The sequence below is a fragment of the Pogoniulus pusillus genome, chromosome 14 (genome assembly GCF_015220805.1).
Source record: "Pogoniulus pusillus isolate bPogPus1 chromosome 14, bPogPus1.pri, whole genome shotgun sequence".
NCBI lineage: Eukaryota > Metazoa > Chordata > Aves > Piciformes > Lybiidae > Pogoniulus > Pogoniulus pusillus.
The window spans coordinates 24,673,890-24,694,085 of NC_087277.1; the positions used below are offsets into that span (position 1 = coordinate 24,673,890).

At 45.1% G+C, this 20,196-nt stretch overlaps 1 protein-coding gene and 1 long non-coding RNA gene across 2 annotated transcripts in view; both read left to right on the top strand.

The window, feature by feature from the left end:
• TPD52 (tumor protein D52) overlaps positions 1-12,468 on the top strand; it is a 126,652-nt gene extending 114,184 nt beyond the window's left edge. The window contains exon 3 of the mRNA XM_064154616.1: positions 12,185-12,468. Coding sequence (XP_064010686.1) covers positions 12,185-12,338 — 154 coding nt within the window. The 3' untranslated portion in view covers positions 12,339-12,468. The remainder of the gene's footprint in view (positions 1-12,184) is intronic.
• Positions 12,469-15,925: 3,457 nt separating this feature from the next.
• The window catches only part of LOC135181430 (uncharacterized), a 52,598-nt gene continuing 48,327 nt past the window's right edge, over positions 15,926-20,196 (top strand). Inside the window, exon 1 of the long non-coding RNA XR_010304876.1 lies at positions 15,926-16,530. This is a non-coding gene — a long non-coding RNA (uncharacterized LOC135181430). The remainder of the gene's footprint in view (positions 16,531-20,196) is intronic.

A 20,196-nucleotide genomic window follows, 5' to 3' on the forward strand; every position in this document is an offset into this window, starting at 1 on the left:
CTTTCACCCAGGCATACACACACACATACACACACAAAAAGCCAGTTTTGTGTCCTTCTGAGCACACAGATGTTCCTCTTGGCACCCCTACAGTATGGATAGGTTTTTTGCCGGCACAGAATGTGAGGCTTCTTTGTTGGAGACAAAGTGTTGCCTGTGGTGGGAATTGCTGCAGTGATGGGAAAGTATCGTAATGTATTGTTAGGTGGCTGTGTTTTTTTTCCCAGTAGAGACAGTACATTAAAGTAGCTTTTTGGGCTGTGAATTGTTAGAGCCAAGCCTGGCCAGTAACACTCTACATGGCAAGGAGTCACATAAGGTATGGTTGGCATGGTTTGTATGGTCAGAGGGTTTGTCATAGAGTCATGGAATAGTTTTTGACTGGAAAAGACCTTTAAGATTATCCAGTCCAACCACTCTCTAACTCTACCAAGGCTGGTGCTAAATCATATCCCTCAGCACCACATCTCTGCCTCTTCTACAGACCTCCAGGGATGGGCATGCAACCACCTCCCTGGGAGCCTGTTTGAGTGTTTTGAGAACCCTTTCAGTGAAGAAGTTTCTTCTTGTATCCAACCTAAACCTCCCCTGGTGCAAATTGAGGCTATTTCCTCTTGTCCTATCATTGTTATTATGGAGAATTTGGCTGAGACATGGGAATAGGGAGTTCCAGGGAAGAAACTTGTACTTTTCAGCAGTCCTTTCAGAAGGAGCAGTCCTCTCTTGGCCTTAGTTGACTGATAAAAGGAAACCTGCAGGTCCTCTTGTGTTAGAGTCCCATCCAGTTCTTCCTCCTTTTGAGTCAAGGCCACCACTTCCCACTCACCCAGTATTCTCCAAAGTTGTATTCCTCAATGTGCATCTCTTGCAGAAACCCACTGCTCCCTGCCAGCCTTTCTCTGGGATCCCAAGCCATCAGTGTCCAGCCTTCCCTTATCTTTAGCACTTTTTTCATTTTCTCCTTGGGATTCACATGCAACTGAGAATTCAGGTTTCTGCTTCAGCTCTTCAGCAGCTCTGTTTTCTTCTGTCTGTATATGCCAGTCTGCAGAAATCTGCTTGACAGTATGAGAATGATTCTGGTCTGCTGAAGTGTTTCCTGTGTGACAGCTCCTCCAAACTGTACAAAGCTTTAGGACTGAGCATCAAGGCTGGGCATGTTTTCAAATTCATTGCCATAGTTCCCATGGGCAATTGTAATTACCCAGACAATTACCCGTGGATAATTGTCATTACCCAGACAGTAAGGGAGAAACAGTCTGATTTCAATTTTGATAGTCCATGTCTGGATTATCAAAACCTACTATTTTTAATGCCTTACAAGAGACCTGTCAAGATGGCTGGTGCAAGGGAGCCGAGTGAAACTGAGGCCCTGCAAGAAAAAGATAACTGGATACAGGTGAAAGAGAAAAAGCTGAGATGAAGTGAGAAACAGGAAATAAGATAAGGCTGGCTGGATAAATGGGCTGGGACTGGGATCAGTGAGGAGCTAGCAAGTAAGAGAGGCCAAAAAAGGCTATGAGGCCTAGGGCTCTTCAGCCTGGAGAAGAGAAGGCTTCGAGGAGACCTTGTAGTAGCCTTCCAGTATCTGAAGGGGGCCTGCAAGAGGGCCTGGGGAGGCACAATTTACAAGGTCTTGTAATGACAGGGCAAGGGGTAATGAGTTTAAACTTGAAGAGGGGAGATTCAAACTAGATGTTAGGAAAGGGTTCTTTACAGTGAGGGCGGTGAGACACTGGCACAGGTTGCTCAGGGAGGCTATGGATGCTCCTCCCTGGAGGTGTTCAAGGCCAGGTTGGATGAGGCCTTGAGCGACCTGTTCTAGTGAGAGGTGTCCCTGCCTATGGTGGGAGGTTGGAACGAGATGATCTCTGAGATCACTTCCAACCTAAACCGTTCTATGATTTTCCCCAGAGGTAGAAAAAAGAAAACTGGAAAGGCCTGGTCAGAGATCCCAGGGAGACAGAGAGGTCAGAGGAGAAGTTATGACTGGGGAAACAGCCTCAGTGTAGAAAGGAGAGTAAGATTGAGATCAAGTGTATTAAGAGGCAAACAATAACAGGGTTGTGGAAATGGAGTATGAAATATGGAGGGATAAAGGTCCAGGACTATGTGCATGGAAAGTATCTGAGTGAGACAGGGACCCTGTGTGGGAAGGGAAAGGGCAGGACCTGCAGCTGAGATCATCTGGGGAAAGATGGATGGAGGAATGAGCTAGAGCATGCTTCTAGGGGGCTTGTTTGGTTTTGTGGGGTTTTTGCACTTGGCTACCTTTTTCTTTCATCTTTTAAGCAGCTTGCCTGGCTTCTGATGCCTATAAGCATGAAGGGCTATGTGATTTTTGAAATGTTTTTGGAGCATAATTTGCTATTCTTTTTCATGCATTTTAGTCTATAAGCTTTAATTTTTACCATTTTATAAGTTACAAAGCACTGTTCTAATCAAAATAGATCATTAGACAGTTTAAACAGCAGGAAAGAAATATAAAATACTAGGACTAAAGACTCAGATTTATTTTAGGGTGCCGTTTCCTCTCAGGTTAAAGGATGTGTTTTATGTAAAGGATGTGTTTTATGTTAAGGACTGAAAAAGCAACTGGCATAAATGAACTGTGTGATGACATAACCGTATCTGATACAAGTCCTTAGATGACAGGAGGCACCTACTGCAAGTTTCATTTGTCAAAGCTTACCTGCCCATGCCATGAAGAAAAGGTTATAGCATTCATCTTTGATGTGCTGTGAGGTATGTGTTAAAATAGAGATTATTGCATGGATTCTGTCTCTAAAAAGGGAATGCTCCTGTCCCTCAGGTTTTGGTGAATTCAAAGAGATTCTTGCAGAGACTAGCAAAAATGTCAGTGTGTTTTGTTGCGCCTGCTCTATTGGGCACTTCAGTTTTTGTCTGAATTGAAGGCAAGCACTTTACTTGTTACAAGTTTTGCATGACTGCTGAGAGTCTCAATGTCCATACCCAGTGGAACAGAATTAGATTGAAATATTTGGTACCTATGGCTGTGTGGCTGTTTTGCTATTGTACAAACAAATGTCCCTCTTTATTGCTTTCACTGTAATAGCAGAACTTGGCAGCATCTTCATGGTGCCTTGCTCAGGGCTTCTCCATGACAATCATAAAGCAGTTCTTGTCCTTTACCTTCTTGAAGCTATAGGAATGAAAATGTCCCTTCTCCTTTTGCCTACATCCATCACACTTTGAGTCAGCTGCTAGTCACCTTAGTGGAGACACAGGGAGGGGTAATAGAGTGCCTCAGTTTGGATCCCACAGAATGAAGATGCCAGGGCTTGGACAATATCTTAAGGTTTTGGGCAGTTTCATAAACAGCGATCATATTTTGTCCCCAGATGATGAGGTGCCCCCCAAATTCTGTGCTCGTAACAGTCTGGTAGTTCTTTTCCCATCAGATGTTGGTACATGGAGTGATGTTAGGGTGTGTTTGCTTCTGTAAGCTTCAGTTGACCAAGGCATATCCAAGTGCTTCAGAGTGTTTTTCACACCAGGATCTAGCTAACATCCCCAAACTCTTCCTGGTATGCATTTCCAATTTCTGCTTTAGCAGTGGTCGGAGCAAAGTCGGGTTTGGATTTTGACTTCATGAAGCTTATGTTTGTTTCAAGGATGATTGCCATGGGCTCAGCTTCCGTGCTCTTGTTTTAAGGCAGAAGGTGACAATGACTTGTTTAAGCTGGTGGTTTCACACAGGCATACAGCATTCTGCCAGATACTTTAAAGAACATGAGAGGTCTTTACCTTCTTTCATCTAGCAAAGTATCCAGTTTTCTGCTTGTATGTAGCTTCTTCCTTGTAGAAGGATGGCTTTGGCACAAGGAACAAAATTATCCTGAAAAAATTGCTAAGCAAGTGTCACAAATGGTAAATGCTCAGAAGAAATGAGAGCATGTTTGTTGGCTTACTTCATGGAAGGAGGAAAACAAATTGACAAAGAGATAAATACAGCTGAAGTGGCAATGTGTTAATGAGTCACCAGAGTAAGGTGAGGTTTTCTGAGAGAATAGCAACAGCAAACTTGGTGCATCTTTTGTGAAGTGTTGTTCGATTGCAGAGCACAGAAATGCTTTGAAAAGCCTGTTCTGAGCATCCATCCTTTCTTTGAATGACTGGGTGCTGTGATGATAAATAATGGATGAATAAAATCTAAGCTGAAAGGACCTTCAGGTCATCTCTCAGGACTTCAGTGTATCACGGGACATGACATTTCAGCAGGTTGTCCTCAACTGAACTGACAGTTCTGTTTTGACATCTCTTCAGCTAAAACCATCAATGCCTGAAAGGTTCAGTGCTTGGAGGTTTTTTTCCTAGGGTTTCATCAATATTATTGGCAAAATTGTGATTCTCATTTGCATTTGTTGCACTTCCCTGTTTTGCTCTTATATGGTTTTCCCAGATAGTTCTAAGTACCATTTAACACATGCATTTTCTTTCTGTAAAGGTGAATAAGAGATCTGCAGAAGGCAGATCAACAGATGACAGAATCACAGGATGGTGGGGGTTTGAAGTGACTTCTGGAGATACTCATCCAAACCCTCTGCCAAAGCAGGTTCACCTAGGGCAGGCCACACATGAACGCATCCAAGTGAGTTTCCGAAGTCTCCCGAGAAGGAGACACTGCAGCCTCTCTGGGCAGCTTGTGTCAGTGCTCTGTCACCCTCACAGTAAAGACGTTTATTCTCATGTGGAGGCAAAACTCCCTGGTTTCCAGTTTGTACCCACTGCCCCTCATCCTATGACTGGATACCAGTGAAAAGAGACTGGCCCCTTCTTGACGCCCACCTTTAAGGTATTTGTAACCATTGATAAGATTCCCTCTCAGCCTTCTTTTCTCCAGGCTAAACAGCCCTAAGTCTCTCAGCCTTTCCTCAGCAAACAGATGTTTCAGTCCCTTAATCACCTTGATTGCCCTTAGATCAAGATCTTTATAGGGTTATTCAGTTTCATGCATGCTCTGTGTCCTCTCTTTAATACCCTTTAAGGAAGGGTAGGCAGCGTGAGGCTAGACACTAGTAGCATCATTCTGCTTGATGCAGAGTTCACACTACCTTCCTACTGCCTATTTCTACTATCTCGCTCGTACCTACAGTACCAGGGTTTGGCCTTTTTGCCCCAGCAGTGCCTTGAAGCTCACACCAAGATGTGTTATAACTTCCATCAGGCTGCTGGATGTCCCCATGTTGCTAGATGTACAAGATGTACCTTGCTGGAAAGAGCCACTTCAGCAATATTTGTGTAGCACTATGCTGCCTTCAACTTGACAGCCATCTGCTGATCTCATCTCTTTCTTCTGAAGAGGAGTTTTATGTGTGCTGGCAGTGAAGGATTGCTGGGAAATGCTGTGCTCTTGTTGAGCTTTTGCCCTGCAGGGCATCAGAGGCTGACCTACACAAAAGCCATATAGATCTGTGCCAGAACAGCTCCCTAAGCCAGCTGTATAGCTGCCTTTGCTGACAAAGTTAAGACCAGTATGTGCCTGGTCAGTTTATGTAAAGGCTTCAAAACATTTTTGAGAAACAAGATGAATTGTTGTGCACACAGCTTTGTGCCGCCTCAGCTGCGCTGCTTTGCTGCTGGCTGGAGTCAGTTAGAGGTGGGCTCACTTCGGGGCATGCATCATAGTATCAGTATGACTAATGAGGAGCTGCTGGGTGATTTTGAGTGGATCTGAATGGTAGTAAGAACAGTGAACAAAAAAGCTGGAGAAATAGAGAGAGCAGTCCTGAGGAGGACTTGTGGGTGCTCAACATGAGCCAGCAATTTGCGCTTGCAGGCCAGAAAGCCAACCATGTCCTGCACCAAAAGCAGTGTGGTCAGCAGGTGGAGGAAGCAGATTCTACCCCTCTGCTCCATGCACATGAAACCATACCTGGTGCCTTGTGTCCAGCTCTGGAGCCCCCAACACAAGAAGAACATGTAGCAGGTCCAAATAGAGGCTATGATGGTGGTCCAGAGGCTGGAACACCTCTCCTACAAAGACAGAGATGAGACTTTTCAACCTGGAGAAGACTCCAGGGAGACCTTCCAGCGTCCTCCCAGTATTTGAAGGGAGCTTTCCAATGCTGTGTGGCGCACCTCTCTCGCTCTCTAAACCCAAGACAACAGGAGAGATGGAGCGTGACTTGTTACAAAGGCATGAAGTGACAGGATAAGGAGTAATGGCTTCTAATTGAGATTAGACATTAGGAGGAAGTTCTTCCCCATGAGAATGGTGAGGGACTGGAACAGGTTGCCCAGCTATGGAGGCTTGGAAGTGTTCAAACCTGGGTTGGGTGTGGCCTTGAGCAACCTGGTATAGTAAGAGGTGTCTCTGCCCGTGGCAGGGAGGTTGAAACTAGATGATCTTTCAGGTCCCTTGCAACCCAAATCATTCTGTAAAAAATGATGGTCAGATTTGTTTAATTACCTTTTATGGTTGTATTTTTTTCTGAGTTTGATAATGGGATATCTTCTGCATAATAATAATGAAAAAAGAAGATAAAATCAGTCAGTTAAGAATCTTGTAAATGTTCTGTACTGTGTTCTGTTAAGGCACTGAAACAAAACCTCTTGAATAATGCATCTGAAAAGCACACTTTGAAATTCCTGCAGTACAAAACTGAAGGACATCAAGGCTTCTCATGGCATTTTCTGAGCATACCAGGGCTTAACTCTAACTCTGTTTTTGGACTATTTTGTCTGCATCTATTCTCTACAGAGATAATGCAGGGATTCCATTTACTGCAGTTTTTGGAAGCCATCCCTATGTGTTTGGAGATGTTAAAAAATTATGATGCAAATAAAAGTTAAGAGTTCAACTTAGATTCTGCAAGTGACACCTCCAGTATGGGAATTAATTTTGGGTAGGCAGTTGCCTTCCTATTGCATCCAGAAACGATTGGGGGGGGGGGGGGGGGGGGGGGGGGGGGGGGGATAGATGGCATGGAAGAATGAGTGATGGTGGCCAGCCTTTCAGTCCTTGTATTGCACAGGTTATCATAGAATGGTCTGGGTTGGAAGGGACCTCCAAAGGTCAAACCCTATGAGGAGAGGCTGAGTGAGCTGGGAGTGTTTAGCCTGGAGAAGAGGAGGCTCAGGGGTGACCTCATTGCTGTCTACAACTACCTGAAGGGAGGCTGTAGCCATGTGGGGGGTGGCCTCTTCTCCCAGGCAAGCAGCAACAGAACAAGGGGACACAGTTTCAAGTTGTGCCAGGGTAGGTATAGGCTGGATGTTAGGAGGAAGTTCTTCACAGAGAGAGTGATTGGCATTGGAATGGGCTGCCCAGGGAGGTGGTAGAGGCACCATCCCTTGAGCTGTTCAAGAAAAGACTTGATGAGGCACTCAGTGCCATGGTCTAATTGACTGGCTAGGGCTGGCTGGGTGCTAGGTTGGACTGGATGATGTTGGAGGTCTCTTCCAACCTGGTTGATTCTATGAGTCAGGTGTGGCTCAACCATTTCATGACAGAGTTGTTGGTTTTGTGTCACTGTTTCCAAGAACAGGTTTCTTGCTTTAAGTTTTAAAGTAATAACTTGAGTGGCTTTGATAGACAGTTTGTATTTTGTGATCACATGCAGGTCTAAATATTGGACAGTTAAAAAAAGCTTTTATGTGGGCATGTCCCTGCTTACTGCAGGGAGGGTGTACTAGATGATCTTTAAAGGTCCCTTTTAACCCAATGCATGCTATGAATTCAGAGCCTGAGTAAAATTCTTAATGCTGTGTAGTAGCAAGGGTATTTCTTCTAGATGTGCAGTTACACAGCTGAAAAACTACCATTCCAGTTGCTTGCTAGCAAATAGTATCATTAAGATCAAAAATCCATTTTGAGTCCCAGCCTCTCTTTGTTTTCACATGTTCTCTGCTTTGCAAGTTGCCTCCCTTTGTAAACCTTTCACTGAAATTACTTCTTAAATTAAAAAGAAATAAATATTCCACCTCAACAATCTTGAAAGTCAGCAAGAGTTGAAATACCTCATCCCATATCCTTCCCCTCCAATTTTAGTATGTGAAAATACTGAGGTATTTAGTCTATTCTTATGTTTTAAGGAGGTGTGGTAAAGTAAATTTCTTTAAAAAAATTGCAGGTTTAAAATCTTGACTTGCTTTAGCTTATTCCTTTAATTTATCATTAAGATTTTGAGAAATGCAGGTCTTCAGAACAGAAGTGAAAGGATTAGGGTAAGAGGGACCAAATCACAATGAGAGGAAAATACCCAGAGGGACAATTCCAGGTTGCTCAAGTTTGGAAGGATCCTCTCTGCTTTTTCTGTGTGTTCAGCAGAGACCTGGTTTGTGTAAGTTAAGACACAGCACTAGCTGCTAAAATAAAAGCCCCTACTTTTAATACAATAAAAGATCATAAACCTTAATTATTCTATTTGTTAAAGTCTCTCTAATCAGCACCAGCAAGGCTGTGCTGTGTGGTTTCTCTGTGCTGTTATACACTGGATTGGGCTGGTGATCTATGGTTGGGTAGACTTAGAGTTTAAATAAGCCAAATGATTTTCATCTTGCTTCTTTTCAAGTTCTTTGCCATGAAAAAATGACAAAGAGCACTGAAGTAATTATTTGGGTTTCCTCCAACATAACTGGAAGGAATCTTCTAGAAGTGGATGTTTGAGGAAGGGTGCAGCTGTACTCAGTGCTTTGCCCCCTTCGGGAGAGTTGGAGAGAAGACTGCAAGCACTCATTTAATGTAGAGAAAGCTTTTTGGAGCCTATTGATCCTTGGCTGAACGTTTCTCTTGGGTGCTGCAGTGGGTGCTCTACTGATAAGGGCTTCAGGCAGGTCAGCACCTCTGAGACTGGATGTTAGGCAGAATCCTTCTGGACAAAACTGGTGTGCCCGAAGGGTTAAAATTGGTAGCTGTTGCAAATAAATTCTGAAAGTGGAGAAAGCTTTGACTCAACTTGCAAAATGATTGTTTAAAGCTCTGTAGAATCACAGAAAAGGTTGGAAAAGCCCCTCAGGATCACCAAGTCCAACCTCTAACCCTACTCTAGAAGATTCACATTAAACCATATCCCTAAACACCACTTCCAAATGACCCTTAAACACATCCAGGATCGGTGACTCAACCACCTCCCTAGGCAGCTCATTCCAGCCCCTGACCGCTCTCTCAGTAAAAAACTTTTTCCTAATGACTAATCTCATCTTGAGACCATTCCCCCTTGTTCTGTCTCCAACTACCTGCGAGAAGAGAGCAGCATCAGCCTCTCCACAGTGTCCCTTCAGGAAGTTGTAGACAGTCCTGAGGTCTCCCCTCAGCCTCCTCTTCCTCACACTAAACAGCCCCATCTCCCTCAGTCGTTCCTCATAAGATTTTTTTCTCTAGGCCCTTCCCCAGCTTTGTTGCCCTCCTCTGGATCACTCCAGCACATCCACACCTCTCTTGTGTTGTGGTGCCCAAAACTGACACAGTACTCAAGGTGTGGCCTCACCAAAGCTGAGTACAAGGGGACAATCACCTCCCTACTCCTGCTGGCCACAACATTTTTAATACAAGCCAGGATGCCCTTGGCCTTCTTGGCTGCCTGGGCACACTGCTGGCTCATATTCAGCTGCCTGTCTGTTACAACCCCCAGATCCCTTTCTGCCAGGCAGCTCTCCAACCACACTGCCCCAAGCCGGTAGCACTGCTTAAGGCTGTTGTGACCCAAGTGCAGGACCTGGCATTTGGCCTTGCTGAAACTCATCCCATTAATGTGGGACCATTGATCTAGCCTATCCAAGTCCCTCTGAAGAGTCTCTCTACCCTCATTCAAATCAACACTGCCACCTAACTTGGTGTCATCTGCAAACTTACTGCTGATACTCTCTCTGTTTGAATCAATGTCATCAACAAAGATGTTAAAAAGAAGTGGTCCCAACACAGATCCCTGAGGAGCACAATTAGTCACTGGCTACCAACTGGATTTAACTCCATTGACTAACACTCTCTGGGCCCTCCTGTCCAGCCAGAGCTTTATCCAGGAAGACAGAATGTTCCTATACCTTCACTGGTGAATGCATCTGAAGCACTTTTGTCTGCTTCAAAGCGAATTTAATACTCTTACCTGGTGGTAGGAAGTGGTAGGAGGTAAACACATGTCTGCTCCACAGACACAGTGCCTGGGGCTTGGGCAAAGGTTAATGGTTCCTGCTGATGGTCACGAGATAGGATGATCTTGAATACCAGCATTGTTACCAAAAAATAAAGCAAGTCCTTTAGCAAAATGTAGTAGATCCTTTCTTTTACACTGGTATCCTGTGTCTCCTACGACACTGCTCCTGAGATTAATAAAAAGCCTGCTTTGTTTGTGAGTCCTGCTTCAAACTTCTGCTTTAACCATAGGCTAGTTTTATCTATTTTAAGGATAAATACCTTCTTGGTGCCTAATCTCTCTTAAAAAAACAAAAGCAAAAACCAAACTAAATTGTCTTTTCTCATTCCTCATCCACTGCTCAAACTCATTGACACAGGCAGAAAAGTCTGGTAGTTTATGCCAGAAGTAGTATTAGGCCCCTTTAGGGTTGGATGCAGAAGCAGCCCATCTAGCCAGCAGCTGTCAGTAAGGTAAAGGTGTGGCTCATCCTAGAGAATATTCTGGAGATTTCTGCCTTCTACCCAAGTGGCTAAAATCACTGGTCAACTGGTGCCTCCATTTAAGGTTCTTCGATGAGGAGCTGTTGTCTTCATTCTCCTTCTTACCTCAGAACATCCTGGCTTCTCTGAGGAGCATTCTCTTTGAAACCAGCATAACAAATCTCAGAAGGTATCCTCCATTTTCAAGCCCTTAGCAATTCTCTTCTAATTTTGTGTCACCTTTGTCTTACTCCTCTGAAATGCTGCACCCTGGCTTTCATGAGTAATTATCATCAGTTGTGAAACTGTTCTGGTTTGACCTGAAAATCTTTCACAGAGAAAAGGGCAGAATTGGTCCTTTATAGCTGCTGAGTGAACAACCAGACATAACCTGTTCTCTGTCCTTGGTATCTGCGCTGTCCTCTTCACCACAACAGGGCTTATTCTCATTATGGACAGAGGAAGTAGATTAATGCCTTCAGTTTCATGATATTCAGAAAATGTATGGTGCTTCCACTGTGTTGATTCATGCAGGTTGTCACAGGATTCACTGGGATGAGTGCTGGCAGAAACCTTGCAGGCTGAAGTTCCTTAGTGTATCTACTTGTTCAGAGTGGAGGTGCCAAATGATCTTTCTTTGGAGTTTATAACACAACCAGTGATATTACTCAGGATTAACCCAGAGCCACAGGAAATTACTGAGGGAGAACTGACACACAGTGGAAAAACAAAAAGCGAAAGGCAAGCTCAAGGTGATCAAGCTTGATGTGTCTGCAGCTCTTTATGCATTGACTAGGAAGAAAAAAAGTATGGCTGGAACTTGAAAAGGAGAATAATACTCAGTTTTATTGCTGAACTTTGATCAGCAGGTCTCCAGGTGCATTATGTAAGATGTTGGTATTCTGGAAATCCACTGATTTGGCATGGTCATCCTGATGCAGGATCTGATTAAGACTTGCTGATCACTCTTACCTTCTGACTTGGAAAGAAAGAAAACATCCAAAAGAGCATAAAACAATAAAACCAACCCTGAAGGCAGAATGTTTCCCTACAATAGTTGTGTGTTTGCTTTCTAATTATATGTAATAAAAACCTTACAGATGATATCCACTCTTCAGAGAAGGAGTAAGGCAAGAAAAGTTTCCTTGCCTGAGGCCCAGAGTTGGGTATACAAACCATAGCCAGCTGGCATTCTGCTTTTGTGGTAATAGCAATGTCACCACTGATCTAACCATGGCTTGTCCTCCCCTTTAATGATATGTTGTCCTGCAGATAATTGTGTGCATGATAGCAGATGATACAGGGAAATGTTTTGATGGAAGGCACAGCAACTGTCTCTATAATAAACTGCTTTTCTGTAGAGCCTGCATTCCCTCAGTGGGATCTGGTGGTGTCTGCTCCTCGCTGGACAGGCCTGTCATCAACAGAGTGTCTCTGTGGTGTTGCAGTGTCCCAGCAGCTGCAGAGCTGGTGCATTATAACAGTGGTGTGCTTGCATCACAGCAGGGGCTGCTAATTGGGGCTGCAGGCAGGAGAGCAGCCTTAGAAGATGCCAGAGCATTGCTTAAAATAAACTTACCTTCTTTCCCTTCTCCCTTTTCTCCACAGAAAGTATCAGAGGGGAACCCAAGTACGCCTGAGACTGCTGGATCTTGAGCTTACCTCTAGGTTCTTGGGTGCGACAACTGACACAACCTTGCTGGAAGCTGATGCAGTGCTTTTAGGGCTTGTGGAAAGTAAGCAAACAAAGCAAAAGGAGTAAATTTCCTGTAAATATCTACTTAGTGCTCTATAGCAAATTATAAAAATGAGATGTTTCCTCAGGGAATAAATGAAAAGTTTCTGCTTGGTTCTGTAAACAATGAGACCAATAAAAAACAATTACCACCTCAGACCTGATTTTATTCACTCATCTTCCTAATTCTTTGCCTTTGGATTTCAATATGAAAGTTTAACTAAGCTTCTGTAGGTAATAGGAGTTGAATGTTTACATATCCTTGCAGAAAGTATTCCAGAGTTTGTCTTTCCATCTCAGATGTTGATCTAAGACATTGTACTTCCCTGGAGGAAGTCCAAAGTTTGCTGTAATGGTGCTCCTTCCACTACAGTGTTTCAGACAGAATACGAGTAGTTCCTGTTTGCCAGGTTGCAGGATGCAGAACATCCGCAGGTCTGTGTGATCTGTCAAGGAGAAGACTTTTGGTGTTAAGTATTTATTTGCTCAGAATACTAAGGGGTATCTTTTGGGAAATGTGTAACCATTCTGAAGGGAATGGTCATGTTCTAGCAGATCCTTTTAGCCTCTTGCAAACTGAAGGTTGTTTCTGGAATCAGGAAATGTCCAGCAAGAGAGAGGAAATCAAACGGTGTGAAGAGAGGCCAAGGGAGATGGGGTTGTTCATCCTGGAGAAGAGGAGACTTAGAGGGGACCTTATCACTCTCTACAACTACCTAAAAGGAAGTTGTAGTCAGGTGGATGTCAGACTCTTCTCCCAGGCAACTTGTGACAGGACAAAAGGACATAGTCTGAAGCTGCACCAGGGAAGGTTTAGGTAGGATATTAGGAAGCACTTCCTCATGGGAAGGGTAATTAGACACTGGAATCGACTGCCCAAGGAGTCACCATCCCTGGAGGTCTTTAAGAAAAGACTGGATGTGGCACTTGGTGGCATGGTTTAGCTGATGTCATGGTGTTAGGTTATAGATTGGGCTTGATGATCTCAGAGGTATTTTCCAGCCTTAGTGATTCTGTGAGCTTATTTTGTTTAATTTAGTCATTCATCTCCCTGACCTTAGTAGGGGAGTTTGAACATTAATTTGATTGGCTGTAGCCTCCAGGTAAAGTTATCCTAACACTGGAGTAGGAAATCAAGGCCACAAGAGATTTAAAATACCAAAGAGACATCCTGGCTGTTGAAATTAACTTGTCCAGCCTGATCCATCAGCTTTAAATGAGTGATTTGAGAGAAAACAAGCATAAATATTTTGGGAGCAGGCTAAGAGCTGTTTCACATTAGGGTATCAAATTAGGATTTTCACCAAACCTTCCTCTGACTAAGCTTCAGAGCAGTGATTTTGAGAGACTGTAGTGGTTGATGTTTCACATCCAGCTTAGTGTTTTGTTTGGAATCCCACAGCTTCACATAAACTGACCTAGTCTGACAATCCATGTGGTTGAATATTCAATGGCTTTAGGTCGCTGCTAGGCTGTTCTGGCTTTCAGAGAACAAGTTCTTCTCACAGCTCATCTTCAAGGACTGTCAAGGCAGTTACTCATTAGAGCTCTATACTGGATCAGGAATGAGGTGATAGAAAGCAGCCATGTGGAAAAGGACTTGGGGGTGCTGACAGATGAGAAGCTGGACATGAGCAGACAGTGTGCACATGCTTTTTGTAAGCCTTTAACTGAAGAACCCATAAACTTCACCCTGCCCCACATCCACTCCTTACTGCACCCAAAAGTTTTACCTGAATGTCCTTGCTGTTTTCTGGTTTTGTAGAAGTGCTGACAAGCTTCAGTAAAAACTGAGTCAAAGCAGTCTGGGGTTTTAGCTGAAACTATAGTTGGCCTTTTGTGTTATTCAAGTCCTGTTTAGAAGGTTTTAATAAGTTTTCCTTAAAATCTTCCTTTTATTTTACAAATAAAATATTAAAACACTTGTGTCAAGAAGAAAGGGGCAGGCTTGTCAGTGGTGCTCTGTGATAGGACAAGGGACAACAGGTACCAACTGGACACAGAAAGTTCCACCTCAACATGAGGAAAAACTTCTTTACTGTAAAGCTGCTGCAGCACTGCAGCATGCTGCCCAAAGAGGTTGTGGAGTCTCTTTCCTTGGAGACTTTCAAAACCTATCTGGATGCTTTCCTATATGACCTCCTCGAGGAGATCCTGCTTTGATAGGGGGATTGGGCTCAATGATCTCTATAGGTCCCTTTTAGCCCCTAGCATTTTATGATTCTGTGACTCTATGCATACTTGGAAAGCAAAACAGCTTTATCATGATGTGGAGTGAGAAGAAAAATGAATGCTGTTCAGTGTTCTTTTGGTGGCTGAAGTGCTCTAGAGGGACCTGGTCAATCCTCCTGAGCTTGTCTGCCCTTTCATGTTCCAGGCCTTTAGGTGAGGAGCTGGCGAAGAAGAGAAAGAAATCAGGCCTGCCTATTTGAGAGCAAATCTTGCACCACAGCTTTGGCACTGTGCTCTTTTCTGAATAACACTTCACGTCTTACTTTTCTTTGGGACATTCTGAAAAGTTTCAGTTCCTTCTCAGTTTCTCAATATTGTCACATTTATAAATCAGGCAAATTATTGTCCAAGGTTTCTTTCCTGACAGCATTATTCTTTTATGCTGGGAAGGCTTTTCAAGTCTCCTGTTTTGGCTAAAGAAGATTTCTGCTGGATCCAAGCGTGCACTCCATGTGTTTTTTACTAAATGGTGCATTCTGGGGAAGTGTTTCTCACATCTGCAGAGTCTAGACTGCCCAAATGAGCCTGGGACCTTGTCATCTGGCCGTGACCCAAAATAAATATTATCCCTGGTACAGACCAACATCCCTGCATTAACCTAACATCACTGAGTTGTTAAATACTCCTAAGTGTTCCTGTTTCCTTCTTGGTCTTTTTCCATGGGTTCTGCAGTCACTCTGCAGCTTTGGGACAAGGGCTGAAAGTGACAAAATAGTTGATTTTTTTTTTTAGAAAGGTTGACATTTAAAGTGGTGACAAAGGTTGGGGTTTTTTTTCTGCCTTTAGTGAGAAATCAAACAACTGTGGAAATAACCAGCTCTGTTGTAAGACAGCAGACTGTTGACTGTTCTTTCCTTTACATAATAGCAGCTTGTCCATTTCAATCTTTGCCTGTCTTCTCAGCCTCAAACCTGGCTTGTGGTTAAGATTAGGGGAGACCTCATTGTTGTCTACAACTACCTGAAAGGATATTGTGGAGAGGTTGGTACTGGTCTCTTCTCACAGGTAAAGAGTGATAGAACAAGAGGGAATGGCCTCAAACTACAACTGAGTAGGTTTAGACCAGATAATTAGGAACAAGTTTTTTACAGAAGGAGTGGTCAGGCATTGGAATGAGCTGCCCAGGAGATGGTTGTCACCCACCCTGTATGTGTTTAAAAGTCATTTGGATGTGGTGCTTAGGGATATGGTTTAGGGTGAAGCTTGTAGAGTAGGGATATTGGTTGGACTTGGTGATCCTGAGGGGCTTTTCCAACCTGAATGTTTCTGAGATTCTGTGACATGGGGCATACAGGAACCTGAATGTTGCATCATGATCTCAGTCCATCAGCATGAAGTTAACATGATAGTTAAAGGTTTAATATTTCTCTTCCCAGGAACAGGAGTTGTCATCTTCTCATCAAAATGACTAGATGGAAAGCAAATAAAACACAAAACTGTCAGAAGTTGAAGGCCACAATCCAATGCGCCAGTTACCAAATGACAGAAACAGAGACATCAGAGAAGAGAGTGCAGGGTACGTCCTGGTCTGCTATACAAATGAGTGTATGAGTGTGTGAGCATCACATTCAATAATGATCACGATGACTGGGAATGATGCTTGAGGACTAGAGGAATGTGAATGTCACTCCTATCTTCAAGCACCCAAAGGAGGACCCCAGAAGTTCTCAATGTTAGGACCAGAGGCAGTGGACACACATTGAAACAGAGAAGGAGAGGTTCCCTATGAACATCAGGAAATGTTTTCACTGTGAGGGTTGCTCAGCACTGTCACAAGTTGCCCAGAGAGGCTGTGAAGTTGTCATCCTTGGAGATAATTGAAAGCCACCTGGACATGGTCCTGGACAGCCTGCTCTAGCTGCCTTTTCTGTAGCAGAGGAGATGAACGAGATGACCTTCAGAGGTCCCTTCCAGCTTCAACCATCCTGTGGTTCTCTGACCTTCTGGCACCTTACTTCTCATGCCACTCTGAACACTGCTTCTTTTGGTAAGTTTGTGAAAGTTTAGAGATTATTGTATATGCCCTGACATGGAGACACCTGCTCCTAAGCTAGTAGGGTATGGTTTTCATTTGGGAATCCAATTGCTGAAGGACTGCAGGGAATCAGGATTTTCCAGAAGTGTCAGAGGTGGAAATTAGTACCTTCTGCATAAGCTTGTGGCTGGCTTGTTTGTTCAGCATGGCCTTCCCTGTAGTGGAAGGGAGACTGGCTGACTGGCTACTGCATGTGCCTGCTACCATCTCCCCCTTCTACTGAAGGTGTAATTTGCTTTATTTTATTCCTACTGCCTGTGTTGGCAAACCAAAAGACAGTTCAGCCAAAATTGGTTTCCCACAAGTTCAGGCTCCTGTACACCATGATCAAGGTGTCTGTCAGCCACAATTCAAAGGGCAATTCTGTCACTGTGGCTGCCAAAAGCATCTTGCAGCTGACACAGCTATTCTCCAAGGATGTTTTTTCAGAGCAGTGGTGCTCCGTGAACCCCTATGTTTAAATGTCCTCTCCTCCTAGTGGCTTCTAACTCCTTCTCCAGTCTGCTGAAGCCCTCATGTGAGCTCCCCTGGCTTGTCGCATGGATCTAGCTGTTAAACTGCTTGCCTCAGAGAAGGACATTTAAGTAGGCCTGGTGTGGTTTGCTCAGGATCACATAAGTGCTCAGTTTAGGCCACTCATTCCAAGAAAGACTTTGTGGTCCTGGAGCAGGTCCAGAGAAGGGCAACAAAATGGTGAAGGGTCTGGAAGACAGGTCCGGTGAAGAGTGGCTGAGGGAACTGGAGGCTGAGGGCAGACCTCATTCTCTACAACTACCTAAAAGGAGGTTGGAGAGAGGTGGGGGTTGCTCTTTCTCCCTAGGAACAAGCAATAAGAGGAAATGGCCTCAAGTTGCACCAGGGAAGGGCTAGGTTGGATATGAGAAACAACTTCTTAACTGAAAAGGGTCAACCACTGGAAAAGGCTCTCCAAGGAGGTGGCTGAATCCTCATCCCTGTTGGTGTTTCAAAGAGACAGAGATGTGGAGCTGAGGGACATAGTTTAGCACCAGCCTTGGCAGAGTTAGAGAACGGGTGGACTCAGTCATCTTGAAGGTCTTTTCCAACCAATACAACTGCACGATTCTAGGTGCTGAGCAAGCCTTGCTGTGTGGTTTTGTTGTAGCTTGTACTGAGGCCAGACCTTGCTCTCTCCGACTGAGCGTTTCACGAGCCAGTTTGGGTTCTCGCTGTCCCCTCGAAGGTCACCTTTGTGCTCGCAGCAGCATTTGGGTGGCAGAGCCTTCAGGAAGCTGAGGAAGGACGCCTCACCGGCGTGCCCGGGGCTTCCCTCCGCCGGGCGAGCAGCGGCGAGGCGAGAGGCGGCCGCTGCGTGCCAGCGGAAGCTGTGCAGGAGCAGGCTCCGCTCCAAAGCTTGCTGCGCTCTCGGCCCGCCGGCTGCGCCGCCGCGCACACGCGGGACCGCCGGGGGGCTGCGGTTTCGCTTACTGACTGCACGACCCTGCAGAAGCTCCCCCCCGTCCCAATTAGCGTCGCCGCTCGCCCGCCTCAGTGGCGGGTTAAAGCGAGCTGCCCGCCGAGGTGCCGGGCTGGAGGGACGCGGGAGCCCGTGGGCGGGCAGGGGAGCCGGCAGCACATGCCGGGCGGGGGCTGGGGACGGCCGCCCCTCCCCAGGGCGCTGGACCCTTTCAAGCGAGCTGCGGCGCGCCGGGTTCTTGTGTGAAAAACAAGGGGCACAATGCTGGAGTCGTAACCTCCTCACCTCTGACGGCATGGGAAAGTGCACTCCTCAGCTGGTGGGGATAGAAAGGCTGCTGCAGGCATGAGAAATGTTCATAAAAACGCCGTTTAGGAGCCTGCCCTTCTCCCCCGCACATGTCAGCTTGCCTATCAAGTTGCCTAATTAGAAAATTAGGCTGGCCTTAATTTAGAGCCCTGAAAGTTCATGCCAATAATTTCCCAGAGCTTTTTCTTCTTTCTCCCAGTTATTGTTATAAACGGTTTCAGCACATTGGAAATCTTCACTGGCTGTAAAAAAAAACCAACCCAACAACCCAAAGGCATAAAGCCCCTCACAGCAAGAGCAGATCTTTCACTGCAGAGAGATCCTTTGATTTCTGTCTGTGGAACTGTATTGTGCATCTTGCGAAGGGTCATCTGGAGACAAGTGTGAGCCCCCCTTGTTCTCCATGCATCATTCCTTATCTGACTGGATGAGGAGAGCTGAGCCCCTCGTAATTTACAGCATCTTATCATCTTCTTCCAGAGCTTACTGCACCTGCTGCTATCTGTCTGCTGAAGCTTTGGAAACAGCACTGAGCAGAAGCTGCTCTGCAAGTGTAAACATTTCGGGTCTGTGGGCACTGCTGATCTTAAGTCATAGAATCATGGAACCATAGAAGGCTGATGCTAAACTATGTCCTTCAGCACCACATCTCTGCCTCTTCACAACACCTCCAGGGATGGGGATTCAGGCACCTCTCTGGGAAGCCTGTTCCAGTCCTTGAGAACTCTTTCAGCAAAGAATTTGTCTTAATATCCAACCTAAACCTCCCCTGCTGTAACTGGAAGCCATTTCTCTTTGTCCTATCACTAAGGGAAGAGAAAGCAACACCCACCTTTCTACATCTACCTGAAGAGAGTTTGAAAAAGAAGGCCTCCCCTCAGCCTCCTTTTCTCCAGACTTAACTCCAGTTCCCACAGCCACTCCTCAGCAGACCTGTTCTCCAGACCCTTCACCAGCTTTGTTCCTCCTCTGGAACCATTCCAGCATCTCAATGTCTTTCTTATAGGGAGGGCCCCAAAACAGCTCAGTACTCAAGGTGTGGCCTCACCAGTGCAGAGTACAGGAGGCCAATCACTGCCCTGGTCTGTCTGGTCACACTATTACTGATACAGATAATGATGCTGTTTGCCTTCTTGGCCACCTAGGCACATGCTGGCTTGTGTTTGGCCTGAGTCACCTGAAGAGACCTGAGATGCTGTGCAGTGTCAGGCTGGCTGATTGAATCCTTCCTCACTTCAAACAGGGTTCAGTTGCATTTAGCCACATTCAGACAGATGTGGTCTTTGAGATCTCAATTTTGGAATCTGCTTAGATGCCACGAGGAAGAGCTCCTCTGTGTGCCTAGATACTGACCATCTAAGACTCCTAATGGTCTAAAGGCACACTGGCCACGCATGGCAGGCTGTTAGGATAAGGAAGAAGGATTTCAGCTAACTCCTACCTGTACTTTGCTCACAGGGGCAGCATGGCAGGACACACTTGTTGCTTCTGCCATACACACCAGCAGCTGGCCACAGGATGGGCTGGCAAACCTTTTTGTTGTGTCTCTTGGCAGCAAGAGAAGTGGCAAACATGTACAACAGGGACTAAAGTGTGACTCTTTAACCTGCTCATCCTCGGGGGTTTTAGCCCACTGCTGAAAGCTGCACACATGAGCCTTAGGAGCAGGAGAGGTCTACACCTAAGATGATTTCTGAGGTCAAATTTGGTGGGAAAAGACCTTTAGGATCATCAAGTCTAAATATTATCTCTACCAAGTCTGATGCCAAACCATGTCCCTCAGCACCACAACTGCTTCTTTTAAACACTTTAAGACACTTGTAGTGTATCAAGACCATGGACACATCCTCTCTGGTTTCTGCTGAGTCTGCTGC